Genomic DNA, 20000 nt, shown 5'->3' with positions numbered 1-20000 from the left:
GAGTCTCCAGAGGCTTCAGGGGCTTCACAGGAAGTGACTCACTCTCTGCAACCTCTGAACCACTGCAGGCTATGAACTGAGCAGGAAGGATTTCATTCCACACACACACACACACACACACATATTCTCATGTTACTTACATGTCAGCCACAAGTTAAAAGGTGGAGGTGAAGCAGCAGTTTGTTTTTTGGTTCTGGCTGTTAAAAACATTATTTTTCATAAGTAACTTTGTTTTTAATCTGTAACTCTGCGTTGGCTCGTTTCTGTTCTGCTTGTGTTTTTAAATGAAAGTGTTTCTCTGCTCGAGCTCACCTGCTGGAGTTTCTGGTTGGAATGAACCCGTGCAGCCTCTCGGCCTGCGAGGCTCACGGTTCCACTCCCTCGCCATGGAGGTTCCACAGAGAACCTTTCAGAGGTTCATTAGATAACCTTTTCTGGAGATGGTTCCCCAGGAGCCATAAAAGGTTTTTTAAAGAACCATTTTGTAAAAAAAAAAAGCTCTTTGTGGATCCAGCTGGTTCAGTAAAGAACCTTTATTTAAATGGTTCTCTTTGGTAATTTTTCAAAATAAAAGTCTCTCTGAGTGTTTTAAATCAGATGATTGTGTTTGGGTTGGAAACCAACATGAACATGTTGTTGTCCGGTTCTCCACGTTCCTTGTTCCTTCATTGGGTTCAAGATGAGCTATTAAAAATGTTTTCTGATGGTTTATAGAGCGAGACATTAATCCATTCACTGAGGAAATAATCTGCACATTAATCCACAAGGAGAAGAATTGTTAGCTGCAGTTGTTTTCTCACATAATTTTTGTGCTACAGTGACGCCATCATCCAAATTGATTTTCCTGGATTGATAGCGATGTTGATAGCTTTGGTCTGGATGATAGTTTTTGTTGTTGTTGTTGTTGTTGTTGTTTTAATGCAAACCTGCTCTGTTCAACAAAAAACCCTCCATGTGACTGGACTGTTCTGTCATACTTCATATACTAACCTCCTGTTCTTGTTCTCATCTCATCTGTGTGTGTGTGTGTGTGTGTGTGTGTGTGTGTGTGTGTGTGTGTTCATCAGTGTGTCAGGGTATGCGTAACCAGCTGTCGGTGCTTGGGCCGCCTGACGTGCACTATGGGCACATAGTGAGGATGTACACCAACTGCACCATCGTCCTGGGGAACCTGGAGATCACCAGCGTCCAGGAGTACCACGACCTCAGCTTCCTCAAGGTGTGTGTGTGCGCCAATCAGAGCGCTGTGTGTGTGTGTGTGTGTGTCGCTCTGAGCTCCTGCTCTGCAGAGCTGCTGCTGTCTGAATGCTGGACTAAAGGCTGTTAGCTCCAGGCTCCAGGCTCTAAAGGCTTGTCCTGAGTCTCTTCATGAATCCTGGCTGTGTTTTGGGCGTAACATGCAGTGAACCAATCAGAGGCCGTCTCCCGTCCCCTCTAACAGCCAGGTGTGTCCCACCTTGGTGGGCTGCTGTTCTAATGGAGGATTCTCCAGGTAAGAAGGAAGGAGACGGAGTGAAAGCTCGCGAGCAGATCAGGACTCCATCTGAGCTCCCTGAGGTGAAGCAGCGTCCCTGCCCTGTGTGTGGGACAAGCAGAGCGGACGCTCGCCGGCGCCCCCTATGGAGGCCACCATCACTGTCTGATAATGAGCTTCAGACAGCAGAGAGACCTGCAGCACTGACCTCAGAGCTGCTGTTTGCTGCTCAGTCACTTTCAGCAACGCAGCAACACTGCTCTGAGGTCAGCTCATTTTCAGAGCAACACGCCCATGGAGCTCAGAGGGACACAAGGGGGCGCTGCACGGGGAAATGACAACTGAGCTGCTCGGAAACTAGAAAAGACACTCAAGCCACACTTCGAGCCGAGTGGAAGATAGAAACCAAAGGCTTTCTATTCTATTCTATTCTATTCTATTCTATTCTATAGGTCTTATTGCTGTTTCCCAAACTGTCAGTGGTCGTGGTTGTCTGAGTTTGTCTAAATGCTTTTTTTTCAAAGAATTCTCTGAGGTGTATTACGTATAATTGACAGTTGAATCAAGGAAGAACTGTTTAGACTCAGCTGACGTTCAGTTTTACGTAATGTACCTTTAAGGTTTCAGAGGAAAGCTGCAGTTCAAATGTCGTCTCAGAGGCTTTTCCACCCCGATCAGAAATGTTTTGATGGTTGAGCGGTGAAGTGTGATCAGTGTTTTCACCTCTCACTTCATTTGTGGCTTGGAGGAATGTTGTACACACCAATTATTTTGACTTCAGGCTCATGATAATGTGTCGGCAAACCGTGTAGCGGTGAGGGTTAGCTGTTGAGTCAAGTCAGTGGAATGTTCCTGCTACACCAGATACTATTGTGTGTGTGTTCATCTACAAGTTTATGTATATGTTTATGTATGTGTGTGTACATTCTTAAATGATTGCCATAGGAAGCGGTGGGGTTGCTGCGTTTCGGCAGCGGTTTAACTCGTTGACTTGCTGACTTTCCCTCAGGAGAATCCCTGTCGTCGTCATTTGTCTGAGAAACTCAAGAGAACCTGGTTGAGACCGACCCTCGGACCGCTGAGGGAGTCCTCCTGGGGTGTATATTAACCACAATGCACTGCAGTTATCCATTGTTTCTGATGCAGTGTCGGATTGTTGGACTCAGTGAAGTCATGAAAGTGTAGATGATAAAGAATCTGTGTTCAGTGAGGTTAAAGAAACGTGGGAATGAAATGTGGAATAAGTTATGCTTCATGAACGAATCGTTCCCTGCTGAGATTTGATATCCTGCCCCTCAGTGTTGAGGAGGAAAAAGCTAATTGGTTATGTACCTATCTCTTCAGTCCATCCAGGAAGTGGGCGGGTACGTTCTGATTGCCATGAACAAGGTTGCAACGATCCCGTTGGTCAATCTGAGACTGATCCGAGGCCACACCCTCTATGAAGGTCGATACGCTGTCGTGGTGATGTCGAACTATGAAAAGAACCACTCGTCTGCAACGCTCAACTACACCAGTGGACTGACACAGCTGCAGCTCAGCAACCTGACGGGTACACACACACACACACACACACACACAGATACACACATAGATACACTCATAAATGAATATACAGGTACAAGTCAACCGTGTGAACTTCTGTTACTGTAATAACTCTGATGAATTCTGGCTTGGGACATTATTTCCCAAATTGTGACTGAAGCTGCGATGACTCTGGGTGACATTAGGCTTTCAGCAGCTGCTGGACGCACTCGAAAAGTTAAAGTAAAGTAAAAAATTCATAGCCTGAGATTAAAGTTACATCATCTTGAGGATAGAACAGACTTTACTTGGCTTGCTTCACTCGGTCTTGCTTTTGACTTGAACCCTGAGACCGAGTTCCTTACTTGGGACTTGGAGCCAGTGACTGACATTTTCTGGGAACATGGTCCCCTTGACTTGGGACTCACTTGGGCCTTTGAGACTTGGAACTTATGATTTTGACATTACTTGTGACTTGGACTTTATAACGTTGGACTATCTTGTGATTTGAATTGGGAATACACTAGTGACTTTGACCTATGACTTGGAACTTGTTTGTGTCTCTGACCCTTTGAACTTGGATTCTTTGACTTTGGACTTGCTTCACGGTTGGGACTTGCGGCCTTGAGACTTGAAATCAATGATTTGGGCCTTAATGGTGACTTGGATTTCATGATTTGGAACTAGCTTTTGTCTTGGTGTATGACTAGAGAATTTCTCATGACTTCAACTTATGTGTAGGGACTTGCTTGTGATTTGAACCCTGTGGTTTAGAGCGTGCTTGTGACTCCTCATATGACTTGAGAATTCCCTGTGACTTGGACTGTAGGACATCGGCTGTGACTGTGTAAACTGGTACTGACCTTGGACCCGTTGACCTGGGACTTGTTTGGCACTTGGGCCTATGAATTGAGACTTGTTTGTGACATGATCAAGGACATGGGACTTTCTTGTTACTTGGACCTCATGAACAGGGACTTGGAACTTGAACTTGCCTGGGACTTGGGCCCTTGGTACACCTGGGATCTGTAAATTTGGACTTATTAGGGATCACATGAATTGGGATATTACTTGTGACTTAGGGAAAGGTGACTGGGTCCTATCTATTTACAAGAACACACACACACACACACACACATAATCATCCTTCCAGCTGATCTCTAATTGTTTCTTCATCATCTGCTTCTTTAGAGATCCTGAACGGAGGGGTGAAGGTGGTCCACAATCCTCTGCTGTGTAACATTGAGACCATCCAGTGGTGGGACATCCTGGACAAAACTAAAAATGCCAGTATTCAACTCAAAACAGACAACTACACACGTAACTGTACGCAGAATAACAACTACGGTTATGATGAAACATTTTATATGGAAGTCATACGAGGCTCAGTGGCTAAAGAGAGAGTTAATCAAGTGTGTGTGTGTGCGTGTGTGTGTGTTTCCAGGTGAGAAGTGTGATCCAGGGTGTGTTGATGGTTCGTGTTGGGCGGCAGGACCAGATCATTGTCAGACATGTAAAGCTCGTTCACAAGCTTCATTCATATAAAATATTCTGAATTATTTCACTCTGTTCCACAAATATACATCTCTCTCTCTCTCTCTCTCTCTCTCTCTCTCTCTCTCTCTCTCTCTCTCTCTCTCTCTGACTGTCTCTCGACCAGTGACCAAGCTGCAGTGTGCTGAGCAGTGCAGCAGAAGGTGCCACGGGCCCAAACCCAGTGACTGCTGTAACGAGCACTGTGCTGCCGGCTGCACGGGACACAGAGCCACAGACTGCCTGGTCAGGGTCGACTCCACATCTACAGCCACTAACCCCCAGAGAAACACCTCTCACACACAGGCTCGTGCTGCTGTGTGTGTGTGTGTGCCATGTTTGGTCAACCTCGTCCACAACACACACACACACACACACACACACAAACACACACACACACACACACACACACACACACTGTGAAGAGAAGTGTTTGTTATATTCTTTATGATCATCACAGCTTCATTCAACTAGTTTTCTGAGTTTTTGTTTTTGACTACTCCTGGAGGGGGGGACACCAGAGTTAAGACCCGGTTATTGGGGACAGCTTCTCCCTGAGGACAAAACCTGTGTCCTCATTTAGAAAAAGATTATTTTTGTTTGAAAAGTGACCCTCAGACAGGCTTAGGTTAGAGTTAGATTAAGGTTAAGGTTAGGTTAAGATTAAAGTTAAAGTTAGGATTAGGTTAAGGATAAGGTAAGGATTAGGTTAAGGTTAAGGTTTAGGGTTAGGTTATGGTTATGGTTATGGGTATGGGTATGGTTATGGTTATGGTTATGGTTAGGATTAGTAAAGGGTTAGTTAGTTAAGGTTAAAGTTTGGATTAGGTTAAGGTTAGGTTTAAGATTAGGTAAAATTAAGGTTAGGATTAGTTTAATGTTAAGGTTACAATTAGGTTATGGTTAAGGTTAGGATTGGGTTAAGATTAAAGTAAGGATTAAGTTAAGGTTAGGTTTAAGATTTGGTCAAGATTATGGTTAAGGTTAGGATTAGGTTAATTTTAAGGTAGGAATTAGGTTACGGTTACAGTTAGGTTATGTTTAAGATTAGGGTTAGGTTAAGATTAGGTCATGGTTAAGGTTAGGATTAAGTTAAGGTAAGGATTAGAGTAAGGTTAAGGTTATTGTTGAGGTTAGGGTAGGTCTCCAGAAAATTAAGATGGGTACCTGGGACCTAAGTAAACGTCTCTCTGTGTGTGTGTGTGTGTGTGTGTGTGTGTGTGTGTGTGTGTGTGTGTGTCCCAGGCCTGCAGGGACTTTAACGACGAGGGAACCTGTAAGGACGCTTGTCCGCCTCAGATGATCTACAATCCCAACACACACCAGCTGGACCCCAACCCCAACGCCAAGTTCACCTTCGGGGCGACCTGCGTGAAGGCCTGCCCACGTACGACCGCCACGCCTCATCTGCACAGATTAACACACTCGCCTCGCCTGCACAGATTAACACACTCACCTCGTCCGCACAGATTAACACACTCACCTCATCTTACACTCATACAGCAACTTCAGAATCAATACTCAGAGAGACTAACCCCTTCACTGCTTCCTCCGCGACCCGATTCCAGATAAGCGGTTGAAGATGATGATGATGAATTAAATATACAGAGGAACCTTTCTTTATAAGTGCATGAAAATGGTGAAAACTGATATTAAAACTGATATTACAGGTATTTCTTGGGGTTTATGTAGCTGTGCAGTGTTTTTTTCATGTTAACGGTAAAGTTGCGCGTGTTTTGCGTGCAGATAACTACGTGGTGACGGAGGGAGCGTGTGTCCGCACCTGCAGCCCCGGGACGTACGAGGTGGAGGAGGACGGAGTCCACCGCTGCAAAATATGCGACGGCCCCTGTCCCCTAGGTACAAACGCAGAGGGAGGCAACTTCTTCTAATCAGTCACTGCAGCTCCGGCATGGTGCCAAACCGGACATTTGAGCGCAATGACGGTCACAATTTTATGAGGAGAAAACAAATTTACCAGAAAAAACCTGTGAAAACTAGTTGTTCTCCTGTGGGATCCAGTCTGAAGGAAATCCTGCTGGTTTGAGTCCAGAACCCCAATCTCCTCCTCAGCATCTGGACTCTGAAGAGACGTTGCTGTGACTTGGGCCGATTCAGAAGAAAACAATCTGCTGATTCTGGGTCAGATCAGCAGGATCTCCTTATAAATTTCTTATAAATCTCATTGCAAAGTTGAATAATAACAAATCACTCTTAGGTCTTCAAGTGCATTTTCTTTTAGTCCAGTCACAGCCAAAACACTAAACAAATCCTAAAAAAGCCATTCAAAACTTCAAATTGATTGGTTCCATAAAAATACATCATAAATTTGGAGTATTGGCTCATTTTGGTACCGGTGATGAAGGTCGTTCTTTTTATTAAAAGAGCCAATGTTTGTGGCCAAGCTTGGTGTCTATATAAAGCAGCACATCTGAAAGTTCTTCAGACACAAAAATGGCTAAAACCAGGAACCTAACTCAGGAAACACACCTGAAGAGAAAGATTACACTGTCAACTGTTTAGTTTGGTTCGTTTTTCTTGGAAACAATAAACCAAAACATATCATTTGTATTTGTTTGTATCTGTCTAATGCAGCCACACCTTTTCAAACACAAAAAGATTTTTCCACAAATATTTCATGAGAATATTTGAGATTGTGAGATTGTGTAAAATTTTAAGGGTGTCTGAAAACTTTTTTCCACCGCTGTATCTGACAATTCAGCCTTTGTTAATTCTGTTTGAATGGAAACCAACGGCTGGATAAAAACGATGTGTCCATGCTAAAACGCCACCGCTCGCTCGCGCTGGGAGAAGATCAGCAGGAACGTTTTGGAGGCGTCACACTGAACATGATAGATAGATAGATAGATAGATACTTTATTCATCCTGAAGGAAATTCACAGTTTTCAGCAGTATCCACAGAGTACAAGATTAAGTAAATCAAAAATAAAGAATAATCAAAAATAAAGAATATAAAAAATAAAGAATAAAAGATGACACTCGAGATCTAAAGATCTAAGTACCCAATGTGCAAAAAACAATGTGCAAAAAAACAAAAAAACCAGTGTGCATCGATGTATACAATGTGCAATGTGCAGAGTCACCAGGAACCTCTTGCCTCTTCCTGCAGTTTGTAACGGGATCGGGATCGGCCCTCTGAGCAACGCCATCGCCATCAACGCCTCCAACATCGAGTCCTTCAAGAACTGCACCAAGATCAACGGGGGCGTGTCCCTCCTCACCACCTCCTTCATGGGGTGAGACGCTCGCCTATAACCCTCCACACCACACCGGGCGTAAATTTAAATAACTTGGCATGTTAAACCGCAGGGTGTGGCGTAAGAGCAGCCCTGTGATTGGTCGAGCCGGGGGTTTGACAGTAACACGTGTTTTCATTGGCTGTCGTTCCAGGGACAGTTTCTACGGCATCCCGCCGCTGGACCCGGCCAAGCTGGAGTACTTCAGGACGGTGAAGGAAATCACCGGTAGGTCAAAGGTCGTCCACACTTCACCTCCGACCTCATCACACACACACACACACACACACTGCACGAGATGCTGTCTGTCAGTCAGGCCACCAGGGGGCGTTGTGTAAAAAAAAAAAATTCAAGTGAACCAAAATGTATGAACAGGAGCTGCGTGGAGCTGTCAGCTGATTGGTCAGGGTCCTCTCTCTTTATCGTCCAATCACGTTGTCCGGTGGTCCAGCCTGGGTCCGCTTGGGTCCAACGACGAAGCAGGAAGTTAAAGTTAACCCATGAAGCTAAATTAAACCACCTGCTGCTGATAAAGTTATTGAAAATAATCAGGAGATAATCCACAGCCTTTCACACTAACGCTAATATAACGGTTATATTGATGTTAATATTAACGCTAATTATCTCCTGTCAGCTGATCCTAATGAGCTGCATTGTTGTCAATAAAGTTATTGAATGTTATTGAGGAAACTAACCTATCAGGTAAGGCTCCTCCCAAAAGCAACGATTTTTTAATCTGAATTTGAATCCAAATCAGGAGCCACAGGCTGATGATTGTTTGATGGATTTTATTTTGAAAAACAGAAGACGTGTCTGACACAGTGAAACGTCCCGTACACAGTTATCAGTCTCAGTAGGATTTATCAGTGAATGTTCCTGTGTGTGTGTGTGTGTGTGTGTGTGTGTGTGTGTCTCCAGGCTTCCTGCTGATCCAGTCCTGGCCCGATCATCTGGACTCTCTGTCGGTGTTTGAGAACCTGCAGATCATCAGAGGAAGAATAACACACTCGTGAGACTTTTATTTTGTGATCTTCTTCTTTTTTTTTTTTTTTTTTTCACGACTCGGGCCTGCATGTCCAGGCACGAGACATGACTCAGCAAAACGCACACACACGTCACACTGGGGGAGAGAATAACTGTTTTTCTGAGGGTTTGTCTTGTCAGTGGCTCAGTGTGTGTTCACCCTGTGGCGGCGTGTGTTCACCGTGCGGCGGCGCCCCCCGGTGGCCGGTAGGTGACGTGCAGATGCCGTCTCACTCTCGGTTTGGGCTTCCCTCCTCAGAGACTACAGCCTGATTGCGCTGAAGCTGCCGCGGCTGCGCTGGCTGGGCCTGCGCTCGCTGCAGGAGGTGAGCGCGGGCCGGGTCATGGTGCGGGACAACCCCGAGCTGTGCTTCGCCCGCCCCGACGCCTGGAGCCGCCTGTTCAAGTCCGACGGACAGAACGCCGTCGTGCGCAACAACGCCGCGCCCGACGCCTGCGGTGAGTCCCGCCGCCCGGCCCCTTCTGAATCAGGTTTCACTGTTTTTTTTTTTTTTGTTGTTGTTTTTCTTGTAAAAATCGGTGACTGAGTTTTAGGTTTTGCCCCCTCAGAGCGGCAGAATCGAACCTGCGACGCAGAGTGTACGCCCGACGGCTGCTGGGGGCCCGGGGCCTCCATGTGCTTCTCCTGCCTGCACTTCAGCCGCAGGGGGCGCTGTGTGTCCCTCTGCAACCTGCTGCAGGGGTGAGACACACACACACACACACACACGTATATATACACATACACACAAACCACACACACTCATGCACACACACACACACACACATACACGCACGCACACACATATACACATACACACACACATATATACATGCATTTACACATTCACACACACACACACACATACAAATATACACTCACATACACACACAAACACACACACACATATGCACATACACACACATATATACACATACACACATACATACACACACACACATATACACGTACACACACACATTTACATATACACACACACACGCACATACACACACATATACACAAACCACACACACACATACAAATACAGACACGCGCATTTGACAACCTGTGGACTGAGCCTTGTGTGTGTGTGTGTGTATGTGTGTGTGTATGTGTGTGTGTGTGTGTGTGTGTGTGTGTGTGTGTGTGTGTGTGTGTCTTTCTGCAGTGAGCCCAGGGAGGCGCTGGACGGCAGCCGCTGTGTGGAGTGTCACCCAGAATGCCTTGTGATGAACGGGACTCGAACCTGTGACGGCCCGGTCAGTCCCAGCCCGGCATGTAAACAAAAACAAAAACAAACAACAAACAACAAACAAAGGATTTTTCCCTGTAATATTATTTCAGAGTACAGATTCAGATTTAGTATACATGTAGATTTATAATAATTACAAACATAACATATCTTTCTGGATATTTTCCCTTTTTTTTTCTTTTTTTGATAATTTTCTATAAATTTATGTGTTTGTTTGTTTGCTTGTTGGAAATTTTCAGGTTCATCTTCATTCTTTTTTTCTTTTTTATTTAATTTTCTGGTCATTTTCTCACAAGGTTTTAATTTTCCTCAACATGCTAATTTTTCACAGAGCTCTATGGGAACTCTATGTTAGCATGCTACATTAGCGTGGGAGCATGCTACATCTGAATGGAGGTCAATGGGATGTCGTTCCTTAGCGCGCTAAACCTGTGGCTTTTCTGAAGCTCTGTGACTTTTTGTAATATGCCCCGCCCACTGACACGCCCCCTTTTGGCCAAAGGGGCGTGAAAAGTGGGTCATTTCTTCCCCCGCCCGTGACCGACCTTCCCTGCAGATTTGGTGGAAATCGGAGCGTCTGATTGGACGTTGTGACGCTGTGACGGACAGACGCACACCGAGTCCTAATGCTGCTGTTTTTTTTCAGTTTGTTACCTCAACTTTTTCAAAATTCTGTACTTTATGTTTGACTTGCCTTTTACCCCCCTGACCCCCACCCGGCACCCCCCCCAGGGTCCCGACCGCTGCGCCCGCTGCGCCCACGTCAGCGACGGGCCGCACTGCGTGGCCCGCTGCCCCCACGGCGTCCCGGGAGACAAGGACACGCTCGTCTGGAAATACCCCGACGGGAAGGGGCGGTGCCAGCCCTGCCACCGCAACTGCACTCAGGGGTGGGACACACACACACACACACACACACACACACACACACTCATCAGACATTGTGTTGTTGTGGTTTGTGTCGATGCAGGGAGTTTTGAGCAGCCAGTTTAAGAAAAAAGAAAAAAAAAAAAAAAACACAACAAAACACAGGAGTGATAATCAGGGCAGCCAATCAGGAGCCAGCACCTGTCAGGTGTGGCTGAATGCTCTGAGTGGTGGGTAGATTATCTTCGTTTTTTTTAGTTTATTTATTTAGTTTGTTTGTTTGTTTGTTTGTTTGAAAAGATAATTAACAAATGAGCAAAAAATTTACCAAATAAAAAAATTACAAGAAAATGATCTGAATAATTAGCAAATTAGCAAAATGAGCAAATTACCCAATTTCCCCTCAGGGATCAATAAAGTATTTCTGATTCTGATTCTTAAATTTAAAAATATATTTTTTTTAATTACAAAAAAAAGAGTTATATTAAATCTGTAAGTAATTACTCTTTTGAAACTTGAGAGAATTTACATGATTTCTTTTAAAAATCATATTCATTATCATTATCAAATTTGACAAAATGGCAGCAAAAAAAAGCAAAAGAAGAATTACCTGAAAATTAGCAAAAAAAAAAAAAATTATTAAAGTGATGTACAGTATTTACAGGTCTGATGTCAGAAACGCCTCCATGTGACTCGACCTGCAGCCCTGATGTTTATCCACTATTAATATCATCTGTCTGTGTGTGTGTGTGTGTGTGTGTGTGTGTGTGTGTGTGTGTGTGTGTGTGTGCAGGTGCTCGGGGCCCGGCCTGGCTGGATGCACACGGTACTGAACTGACCCTCTGTAAAATCTGCTGTTGTTGTCCTAATAAACCCTGGATGTCACCTGGCAGCTGCTCCTGTCGTTTTTTAATACAAACTGTCTGTCTGCCTGCCTGTCTGCCTGCCTGTCTGTCTGCCTGCCTGTCTGCCTGCCTGTCTGTCTGTCTGTCTGTCTCTGGGAGTGTATGGGACCTTTTTTCGTTAGCATGCTAAATTAGAATGGGAGTCTATGGCAGTTCTACCATGACAAACTAAATTTGAATGGATGTCTATGGAAATTCTAATATGCTAAACTTAAATAGGAGCCTTTTTCCTAAAAAATGCTAATATTGAATGGAGTTCTGTGGGAGTTATAGGTCAGCATGCTAAATTAGTGTGTGGATATGCTACATTTGAATGGAAGTCTTTGGGATATTTTTTCCCCCTTAGCATGATAAATGTGATCTGGAGTCTGGAATTGGAACTGGAGTGAAATTTGAATGGCTTTCTTTGGGAATTCTGCATTAGCATGCTAAATTAGAATGGGAGTCTATGGGATTTTTTCATTAACATGCTAAATTAGAATGGGAGTCTATGGGATTTTTTCATTAGCATGATAAATCTGAATGGGAGTCTATGGGATTTTTTTTTTCATTGGCATGCTAAATTTAAATGGGAGTCTATGTGAATTTTCCTTAACTTGCTAATTTTGAACATAGGTTTGTGAGCATTTTACATTAGCATGCTAATTTTGAATGGAGGTCTATGGGAATTCGTTGTTATCATGCTACATTAGAAGCGTGCGCTCTGTTTGTCCTTGCAGGCCCACCGTCCACTCCAAGTGGGCGGTCGGTGTGGTGGGCGGGCTCTTGCTCGCTGTCATCCTATCGCTGACTGTCTTCGTGTTGATGCGGCGACGGCGGATCACCAGGAAGAGGACGCTGCGCCGCCTGCTGCAGGAGAGGGAGGTGGGTGAGGGAGAACACACACTCACACACACACACACTCTCACACACACACACACACACACACACACACACACAGTTTGCTAAAGGCGTGGTGGGCGTGTCCTGTGACCGGGTGTGTTGCAGCTGGTGGAGCCGCTGACCCCGAGCGGCGAGGCTCCCAACCAGGCGCTGCTGAGGATCCTGAAGGAGACCGAGTTCAAGAAGATCCGGGTTCTGGGCTCCGGCGCCTTCGGGACCGTCTTCAAGGTACTTCAGAGACCGGGTTCCTCCTCTGACTCAGATGGAACCATCAAACACCTGAAGGTTCCTCGCCAGCAAAAACATCCATTACAGGAGTCTGCTTCATTATCTTTACATTAACTCTCTAATTTACCTTAGTTCACTTTCTTAGCACCTTACCTGAGTTCATTACCTGAGAACACTTTCTGTGTTCAGAGCCTCAAGTTCATTACCTTAGTTCATTATCTTCATTATCTTAGCTCATTATCTTCATTACCTTAGTTCATTATCTTAATTATCTTAGTTTATTATCTTAGCTCATTATCTTCATTATCTTAGTTCATAATCTTCATTATCTTAGTTCATAATATTCATTATCTTAGCTCATTAACTTCATTACCTTAGCTCATTATCTTCATTACCTTAGCTCATTATCTTCATTACCTTAGCTCATTATCTTCATTATCTTAGCTCATTATCTTCATTACCTTAGTTCATTATCTTCATTACCTTAGTTCATTACCTTAGTTCATTACCTTCATTACCTTAGTTCATTACCTTAGTTCATTACCTTCATTACCTTAGTTCATTACCTTAGTTCATTATCTTCATTACCTTAGTTCATTATCTTAGTTCATTATCTTCATTATCTTAGTTCATTATCTTCATTAACTTAGTTCATTATCTTCATTAACTTAGCTCATTATCTTCATTATCTTAGCTCATTATCTTCATTATCTTAGCTCATTACCATTCATAGTTCATTATTAGAGTGTTAGCTTCATGACTGCAGTGTGTGTGTGTGTGTGTGTGTGTGTGTGTGTGTTCAGCAGGTCAGCCGCTCCACAGGTCAGTTCCTGAGGAGAACACCTCACGTCTTTATTGAAGAGCGTTCTCTCAGTTCATTATCTTGGCATATTTCTTTAGTCCATCACTTCACTTTCTTCATTTTCTTAGTCTGTTAACTCAGTACTTTACCAGTTTTTGACTATTTTCAGACACACACACACACACACACACACACACACACACACACACACACACACCAGCCTTAGGACCCAGTAACTGGGGACCGCTTTGGGGAAAAAAATGCTTTTGGAAGTCAGTGATTAAGGTCAGGATTAGATTACAGTTAGGTTTCGGTTAAGATTAGGATTAGGTTGAGGTTAGGATTAGATTAAGGTTAGGTGTAGTTTAAGATTAGGTTTCGGTTAAGATTAGGATTAGGATTAGATTAAGGTCAGGTATAGTTTAAGATTAGGATTAGATTAAGGTTAGGTTTAGTTTAAGATTAGTTTTAGTTTGAGGTTAGGATTAGATTAAAGAAAGGTTTAGGTTAAGATTAGGATTAGGCTGAGGTTAGGATTAGATTAATGTAAGTTTTAATGTAAGTCTACAGGAAATTGATGTAAGTTTGTCCCCCAAAGTGGCCTAAGTAAACGTGTGTGTGTGTGTGTGTGTGTGTGTGTGTGTGTGTGTGCGTGTGTGTGTGTGCAGGGCCTGTGGATCCCAGAGGGAGAGGACGTGAAGATCCCGGTGGCCATCAAGGTTCTCCGAGAAGCAACGTCTCCAAAAGCCAACAAAGAAATACTGGACGTAAGACTACCTGTCTGTCTGTCTGTCTGCCTGTCTGTCTGTCTGCCTGTCTGTCTGTCTGCCTGTCTGTCTGTCTGTCTGTTTCTTTGTGTCTCTCTTTTCCTGTCATTATTTGATTTAATCCAAAGCACTTTGTGGGATTATTCTGAAATGTTCTTTTCATTCTTTTTCCTTTTTTTTTTGTTTCTCTGCTTCTTCTTTTTGGGCTGCAAAAAAAAAAAAACCCTGATCTGCCCAGACGTGTGTTTGGCACAAAAATCACATCTTCATAATTTTAATAGTTTAATAGTTTAATAGTTCTCTTCCAGGAAAATAAAAAACATAATGTCACACTGATCACTCTCATAAAAATTGTGCGTCTCATCACCGCTGCCACATCTGCCAGAATAACAAAATATAATCCTCTGTTTCTCCCTCTCCTTGCTGCTCTGCTCCTCCTCCCTCTCGTCTTCTCATGTGATGATGCGGCTGGATAATCCTGGATAGATGCTGCATCGATCTTGAGATGAAGCTGAGGCATCACACAGTGAACACACGTCATGCGATCAAAACACACTCGGTCCAGATTAGAGGAGCGGGATTAGACATGAGCACCGGTTCTGCAGTCGACCTGAAAATTAGCCTGAAGCAATCCTCATGTCCTAATAACTCCCAACATTTTAAACGCAATAGATAGATAGATAGATAGATAGATACTTTATTCATCCCACAGGGAAATTCAGGTATCCAGCAGCTCAAAAAACACAAACATATAACATATAACAATAAATATTAAATATATAAAAAAAATATATACGAGCAGCATAACGTAGCATAATAAAAACATAATAAAAGCAGCACAATTACTGCACACAACGCAGCCCAGATATACGTCTGTACATGCAATAAACAGTGTTTTCAAATGCAATATCCGTTCTTTTTACAGTATTTATTTCATTTTTTCACATTTATTGTATGTGTGCTTGTTGTCTGCCTTTTTAATTTGCACTCTTAATTTTGACAATAATAATAATAATTCTCTTCTATTCTGCCGATGCTGATATGGTGTTTCTCTCTCTCTCTCTCTCTCTGTGTGTGTGTGTGTGTGTGTGTATGTGTGTGTGTGTGCGTGCAGGAGGCCTACGTCATGGCGAGCGTGGACCACCCTCACGTGTGCCGCCTGCTGGGGATCTGCCTGACGTCGTCGGTGCAGCTCGTCACTCAGCTGATGCCGTGCGGCTGCCTGCTGGACTACGTGCGGCACCACAGGGATCACATCGGCTCCCAGTGGCTGCTCAACTGGTGTGTCCAGATCGCCAAGGTAACCCAGCTCCACCCACAGCCAGGACCACAGCGAGCAGGAGGGACTCAGATGGGCTTTAGGCTTCCTGCTGGGACACATCCTGCCGCTGTACTTTCAGATTAAAAGCTCCCTCTTTGCCTCCTCCTGAGATATAACGTTCAGGTGTAGCTGCTGGTAGGGATGTCACAATTATAGATTTTCTTGGTACGATTATTGTCAGAGAAATAATCACGATTTTACGATTATTATATATTAATTAATTTCACACTATAAATGTATAAAATCACATGAACACTCCTTATAGATATTCACGTTTCATTTATTTCCATGCCAACATAACAAAAATAATATTTAGCTGCCCTTTGAAACATAAATAACACTGTAACAGTGAAAATAAATTACAATGTTACAATGTTGCATGCTTTTTATGGTTGTAGAATTGTGCAATGAGTGAGTGCTTTTGCACACCATCGGAAAGCTCCGGCTCTCTGCTTTCAGAAACCGTCTGAATTTTTTCGATTGGACCATTGGTTCAGGAGTTACGCTGTGAGAAGCTCATATTACAAACATGTGACACACCGGGGACTCTTCTGTGATTGGACGGTAGAAGTGTCAGTCGTCCTACGGAGTTACCATAATGGCCTGTATATAGGCGCCAAGCTCTGTTTCTCCGGTTTCCGACGTTTTTTTTAAGTTTCTGTGTGTCATAAACGGTCTAGGAGATATGAATATGTAGAGTAGGCATGCCGAATCCTGTCGGCTCCAACATGTTTGCTGTCTTCCCCGGGCTTCATGAACCTGCGGTCCGTCCTGTGGGTTGCAGTGCGTCACCATAGACATACATGTCTGGTGCGTCACTGAAGGCTAACAAAGCTCACTTTCGACGGCACATGGAGCGCCTGATTGTCAACAACCCAAGTCCCGCCCCCGCCCTACTTCTGATTGGCTAGTAGGCCTACGTTAGTGTGGTTGAGAACGAAAGCTGCACTTCTATTGGATCCAGAGAAATGTCTGTTAGATAAATCTGGGCGAACCCAGATTTTTTTTTTGCAGTTTGCAGTTTGCAGTTGTTTTGGTTCCGTGTGACTTGTGCTGCCTATGGTTCCGCGTCCGGCGTGATCTTAGGAAAGTGACGGTGTTTAGGAACCTTCACGAATAATTAACCATGGAGTTTAAAATCGCGGATATTCGTGAAATCAAATAATCGTGACATCCCTAGCTGCTGGTCGACTTCACCAAAACTAGAAAGCAGAGACGGTGCAGTGGAAATGCTGCGCGGGTCTTTCAGACGATCACACACAGCTGCTCTTTGCAAACTGTGGGTGTTTCCTTGTTTCAGCTCCTGAAGGATTCTTTGCAAAGATGAAAAAAGTCTCAGTAAAAATCATAAACTGCAATTCTCCACGGCACACACACACACACGGATTGGTGTAAAGTTAAAATGTCTCTCTTTTTTTTTTTTTTTTTTTTAAGAATCGCCATGTGAAAAAACGTTATAGTTAACTGAAATCAATATCTGAAGTTCGAGGTTCTGAGGTTCTCAGATTGAAGAGGAACAGTGCGGTTTCCGTCCTGGTCATGGAACAGTGGAGCACCTCTTCTCTCTCGCAGGTTTCCTGGAAGGGGCCTGGGGGTACGCTCATCTGGTCCATGTGTGTTTTGTGGATCTGGAGAAGGTGTATGACCGGTTCCCCGGGATATTTTGTGGGAGGTGCTGCGGGAGTATGGGGTGAGGGGGGCACTCCTCAGGGCCATCCAATCCTTGAACACCCAAAGTGAGAGCTGTGTCCAGATCCTCGGCAGTAAGTTGGACCTGTTTCCTGTTTGGTGTTGGCCTCCACCAGGGCTGTGCCTTGTCACCAATCCTGTTCGTGATTTTCATGGACAGGATATCGAGTCGTAGTCATGGAGGAGAGGGGTTGCAGTTCGGTGGGCTGAGGATCGCGTCACTGCTTTTTGCCGATGATGTGGTCCTAATGGCATCATCGGTCTGTGACCTCAGAGGACCGGTTCGCAGTCGAGTGTGAAGCGGCTGGGACAAAGATCAGCACCTCTAAATCTGAGGCCATGGTTCTCAGCAGGAAACCGATGGATTGTCTACTGCAGGTCGGGAATGAGTTCTTAGCCCAAGTGAAGGAGTTTAAGTATCTCAGGGTCTTGTTCATGAGTGAGGGAACATTGGAAGAGATTTGCCGGCGAATCGGAGCAGCAGGGTTGGTGCTGCGTTCGCTGTACTGCACTGTTGTGATGAAAAGAGAGCTGAGCCAGAAGGCAAAGCTCTCGATCTACCGGTCAGTCTTCATTCCTACCCTCACCTAAGGTCATGAGCGATGGGTCATGACCAAAAGAACAAGGTCACGGATACAAGTGCCCGAAATGGGTTTTCTCAGGAGGGTGGCTGGTGATCCCTATGGGATCCCTTATCCCAAAGGGATAAGGGATAAGGGATAAGGTTTTTATTCCTTAGGGATAAGGTGAGGAGTTCAGTCATCCGTGAGAGACTCAGAGTAGAGCCGCTGCTCCTTTGCGTGGAAAGGAGCCAGTTGAGGTGGTTCGGGCATCTGGTAAGGATGCCACCAGGGCGCCTCCTAAGGGAGGTTTTCCTGGCACGTCCAGCTGGGAGGAGGCCACGGGGCAGGCCTCGGACCAGGAGGAGAGATTATATCCCCACACTGGCCTGGGACCCCCAGTCAGAGCTGGCTGATGTTGCTGGGGAAAGGGAAGTTTGGGGTCCCCTGCTGAAACTGCTTCCTCTGCAGCCCGACTCCAGATAAGCAGTTGAAGATGAATGAATGAATGAATTAATTAATTAATGAAATATAAAACCACTATAAATTATAGAGGAAAAAATGAAAACTATCTTCAGTGATATTGTTCTGTTACAAAACAAACTCCAGTCAGCTCAGAGTGTGTGTGCGGTGTGTACAGAGTGTGTGTGGTGTGTTCAGTGTGTGCTGTGTGTTCAGAGTGTGTGTGCGGTGTGTTCAGAGTGTGTGTGCGGTGTGTTCAGAGTGTGTGTGCGGTGTGTTCAGAGTGTGTGTGCGGTGTGTTCGGGGTGTGTGTGCGGTGTGTTCGGGGTGTGTGTGCGGTGTGTTCAGAGTGTGTGTGCGGTGTGTTCAGAGTGTGTGTGCGGTGTGTTCAGAGTGTGTGCACGGTGTGTTCAGAGTGTGTGTGGTGTGTTCAGAGTGTGTGTGCGGTGTGTTCAGAGTGTGTGTTCGGTGTGTTCAGAGTGTGTGTGCGGTGTGTTCAGAGTGTGTGTGCGGTGTGTTCGGGGTGTCTGTGCGGTGTGTTCGGGGTGTGTGTGCGGTGTGTTCAGAGTGTGTGTGCGGTGTGTTCAGAGTGTGTGTGCGGTGTGTTCAGGGTGTGTGCACGGTGTGTTCAGAGTGTGTGTGGTGTGTTCAGAGTGTGTGTGCGGTGTGTTCAGGGTGTGTGCACGGTGTGTTCAGAGTGTGTGTGGTGTGTTCAGAGTGTGTGTGGTGTGTTCAGAGTGTGTGCACGGTGTGTTCAGAGTGTGTGTGGTGTGTTCAGAGTGTGGTTTGGTGTGAGGAGGCGTTGGTGCTGATGTTCACTGAGACGGGACGTCCGGAACAAACTCTTCTGCCCACGCCGTGACGCTACAGCTGTTGCCATGGCAACGGGAACCACTCAGAAAATACTCTGATTGGCCGTAAAGCGACGGTCCACGCCGGTTCTGTTTCTACGGCGCCAACATGTCGACTTTAAACAGAGAAGAAGAACAAATCTCCTTCATGTTAGTCTCTTTCTCTGTTTGGAACACACACACAGCGGGGTACTGTGTGTGTGTGTGTGTGTGTGTGTGTGTGTGTGGGTTTCACAACCTAAGACTAATTAATCTGATGGTGGTACAAACACTCTACAGACAGGATAATTAGGCCCTTTGCTGATTGTGTGTGTGTGTGTGTGTGTGTGTGTGTGTGTGTGTGTGTGTGTGTGTGTGTGTGTGTGTGTGTGTGCACGTGTGTGTGTGTGTGTGTGTTTGTGTGTGTGTGTGTGTGTGTGTCTCAGATGCCTGAGGCAGAGTTAATCTGTAGGATCAGAATTGCTGGGAAAATCACAACTAACAAGGTTAAAAACTTCACTGTAAAGTCTTTAAACCCTCTCTCTGTGTGTGTGTGTTTGTGTGTGTGTGTGTGTGTGTGTGTGTGTGTGTGTGTGCAGGGGATGAACTACCTGGAAGAG

At 44.9% G+C, this 20000-nt stretch overlaps 1 protein-coding gene across 1 annotated transcript in view; it reads left to right on the top strand.

Annotated features, from left to right (window-relative positions):
- LOC115378724 (melanoma receptor tyrosine-protein kinase-like) overlaps window positions 1–20000 on the top strand; it is a 53349-nt gene that overhangs the window by 24987 nt on the left and 8362 nt on the right. The window contains exons 2-21 of the mRNA XM_030079183.1: window positions 1068–1219; window positions 2819–3026; window positions 4190–4324; window positions 4443–4511; window positions 4659–4777; window positions 5777–5918; window positions 6278–6391; window positions 7662–7788; window positions 7943–8016; window positions 8707–8797; window positions 9071–9270; window positions 9382–9514; window positions 9984–10074; window positions 10800–10957; window positions 11728–11760; window positions 12559–12703; window positions 12827–12949; window positions 14420–14518; window positions 15633–15818; window positions 19980–20000. The exon at window positions 19980–20000 is cut by the window's right edge and continues 135 nt beyond it. Coding sequence (XP_029935043.1) covers window positions 1068–1219; window positions 2819–3026; window positions 4190–4324; window positions 4443–4511; window positions 4659–4777; window positions 5777–5918; window positions 6278–6391; window positions 7662–7788; window positions 7943–8016; window positions 8707–8797; window positions 9071–9270; window positions 9382–9514; window positions 9984–10074; window positions 10800–10957; window positions 11728–11760; window positions 12559–12703; window positions 12827–12949; window positions 14420–14518; window positions 15633–15818; window positions 19980–20000 — 2420 coding nt within the window. The remainder of the gene's footprint in view (window positions 1–1067; window positions 1220–2818; window positions 3027–4189; window positions 4325–4442; window positions 4512–4658; window positions 4778–5776; window positions 5919–6277; window positions 6392–7661; window positions 7789–7942; window positions 8017–8706; window positions 8798–9070; window positions 9271–9381; window positions 9515–9983; window positions 10075–10799; window positions 10958–11727; window positions 11761–12558; window positions 12704–12826; window positions 12950–14419; window positions 14519–15632; window positions 15819–19979) is intronic.

This window comes from Myripristis murdjan, chromosome 20 (genome assembly GCF_902150065.1).
Source record: "Myripristis murdjan chromosome 20, fMyrMur1.1, whole genome shotgun sequence".
Classification (NCBI taxonomy): domain Eukaryota; kingdom Metazoa; phylum Chordata; class Actinopteri; order Holocentriformes; family Holocentridae; genus Myripristis; species Myripristis murdjan.
The sequence above is the reverse complement of the archived record's forward strand: the minus strand, read 5'-3'. Positions and strand labels throughout refer to the sequence as shown.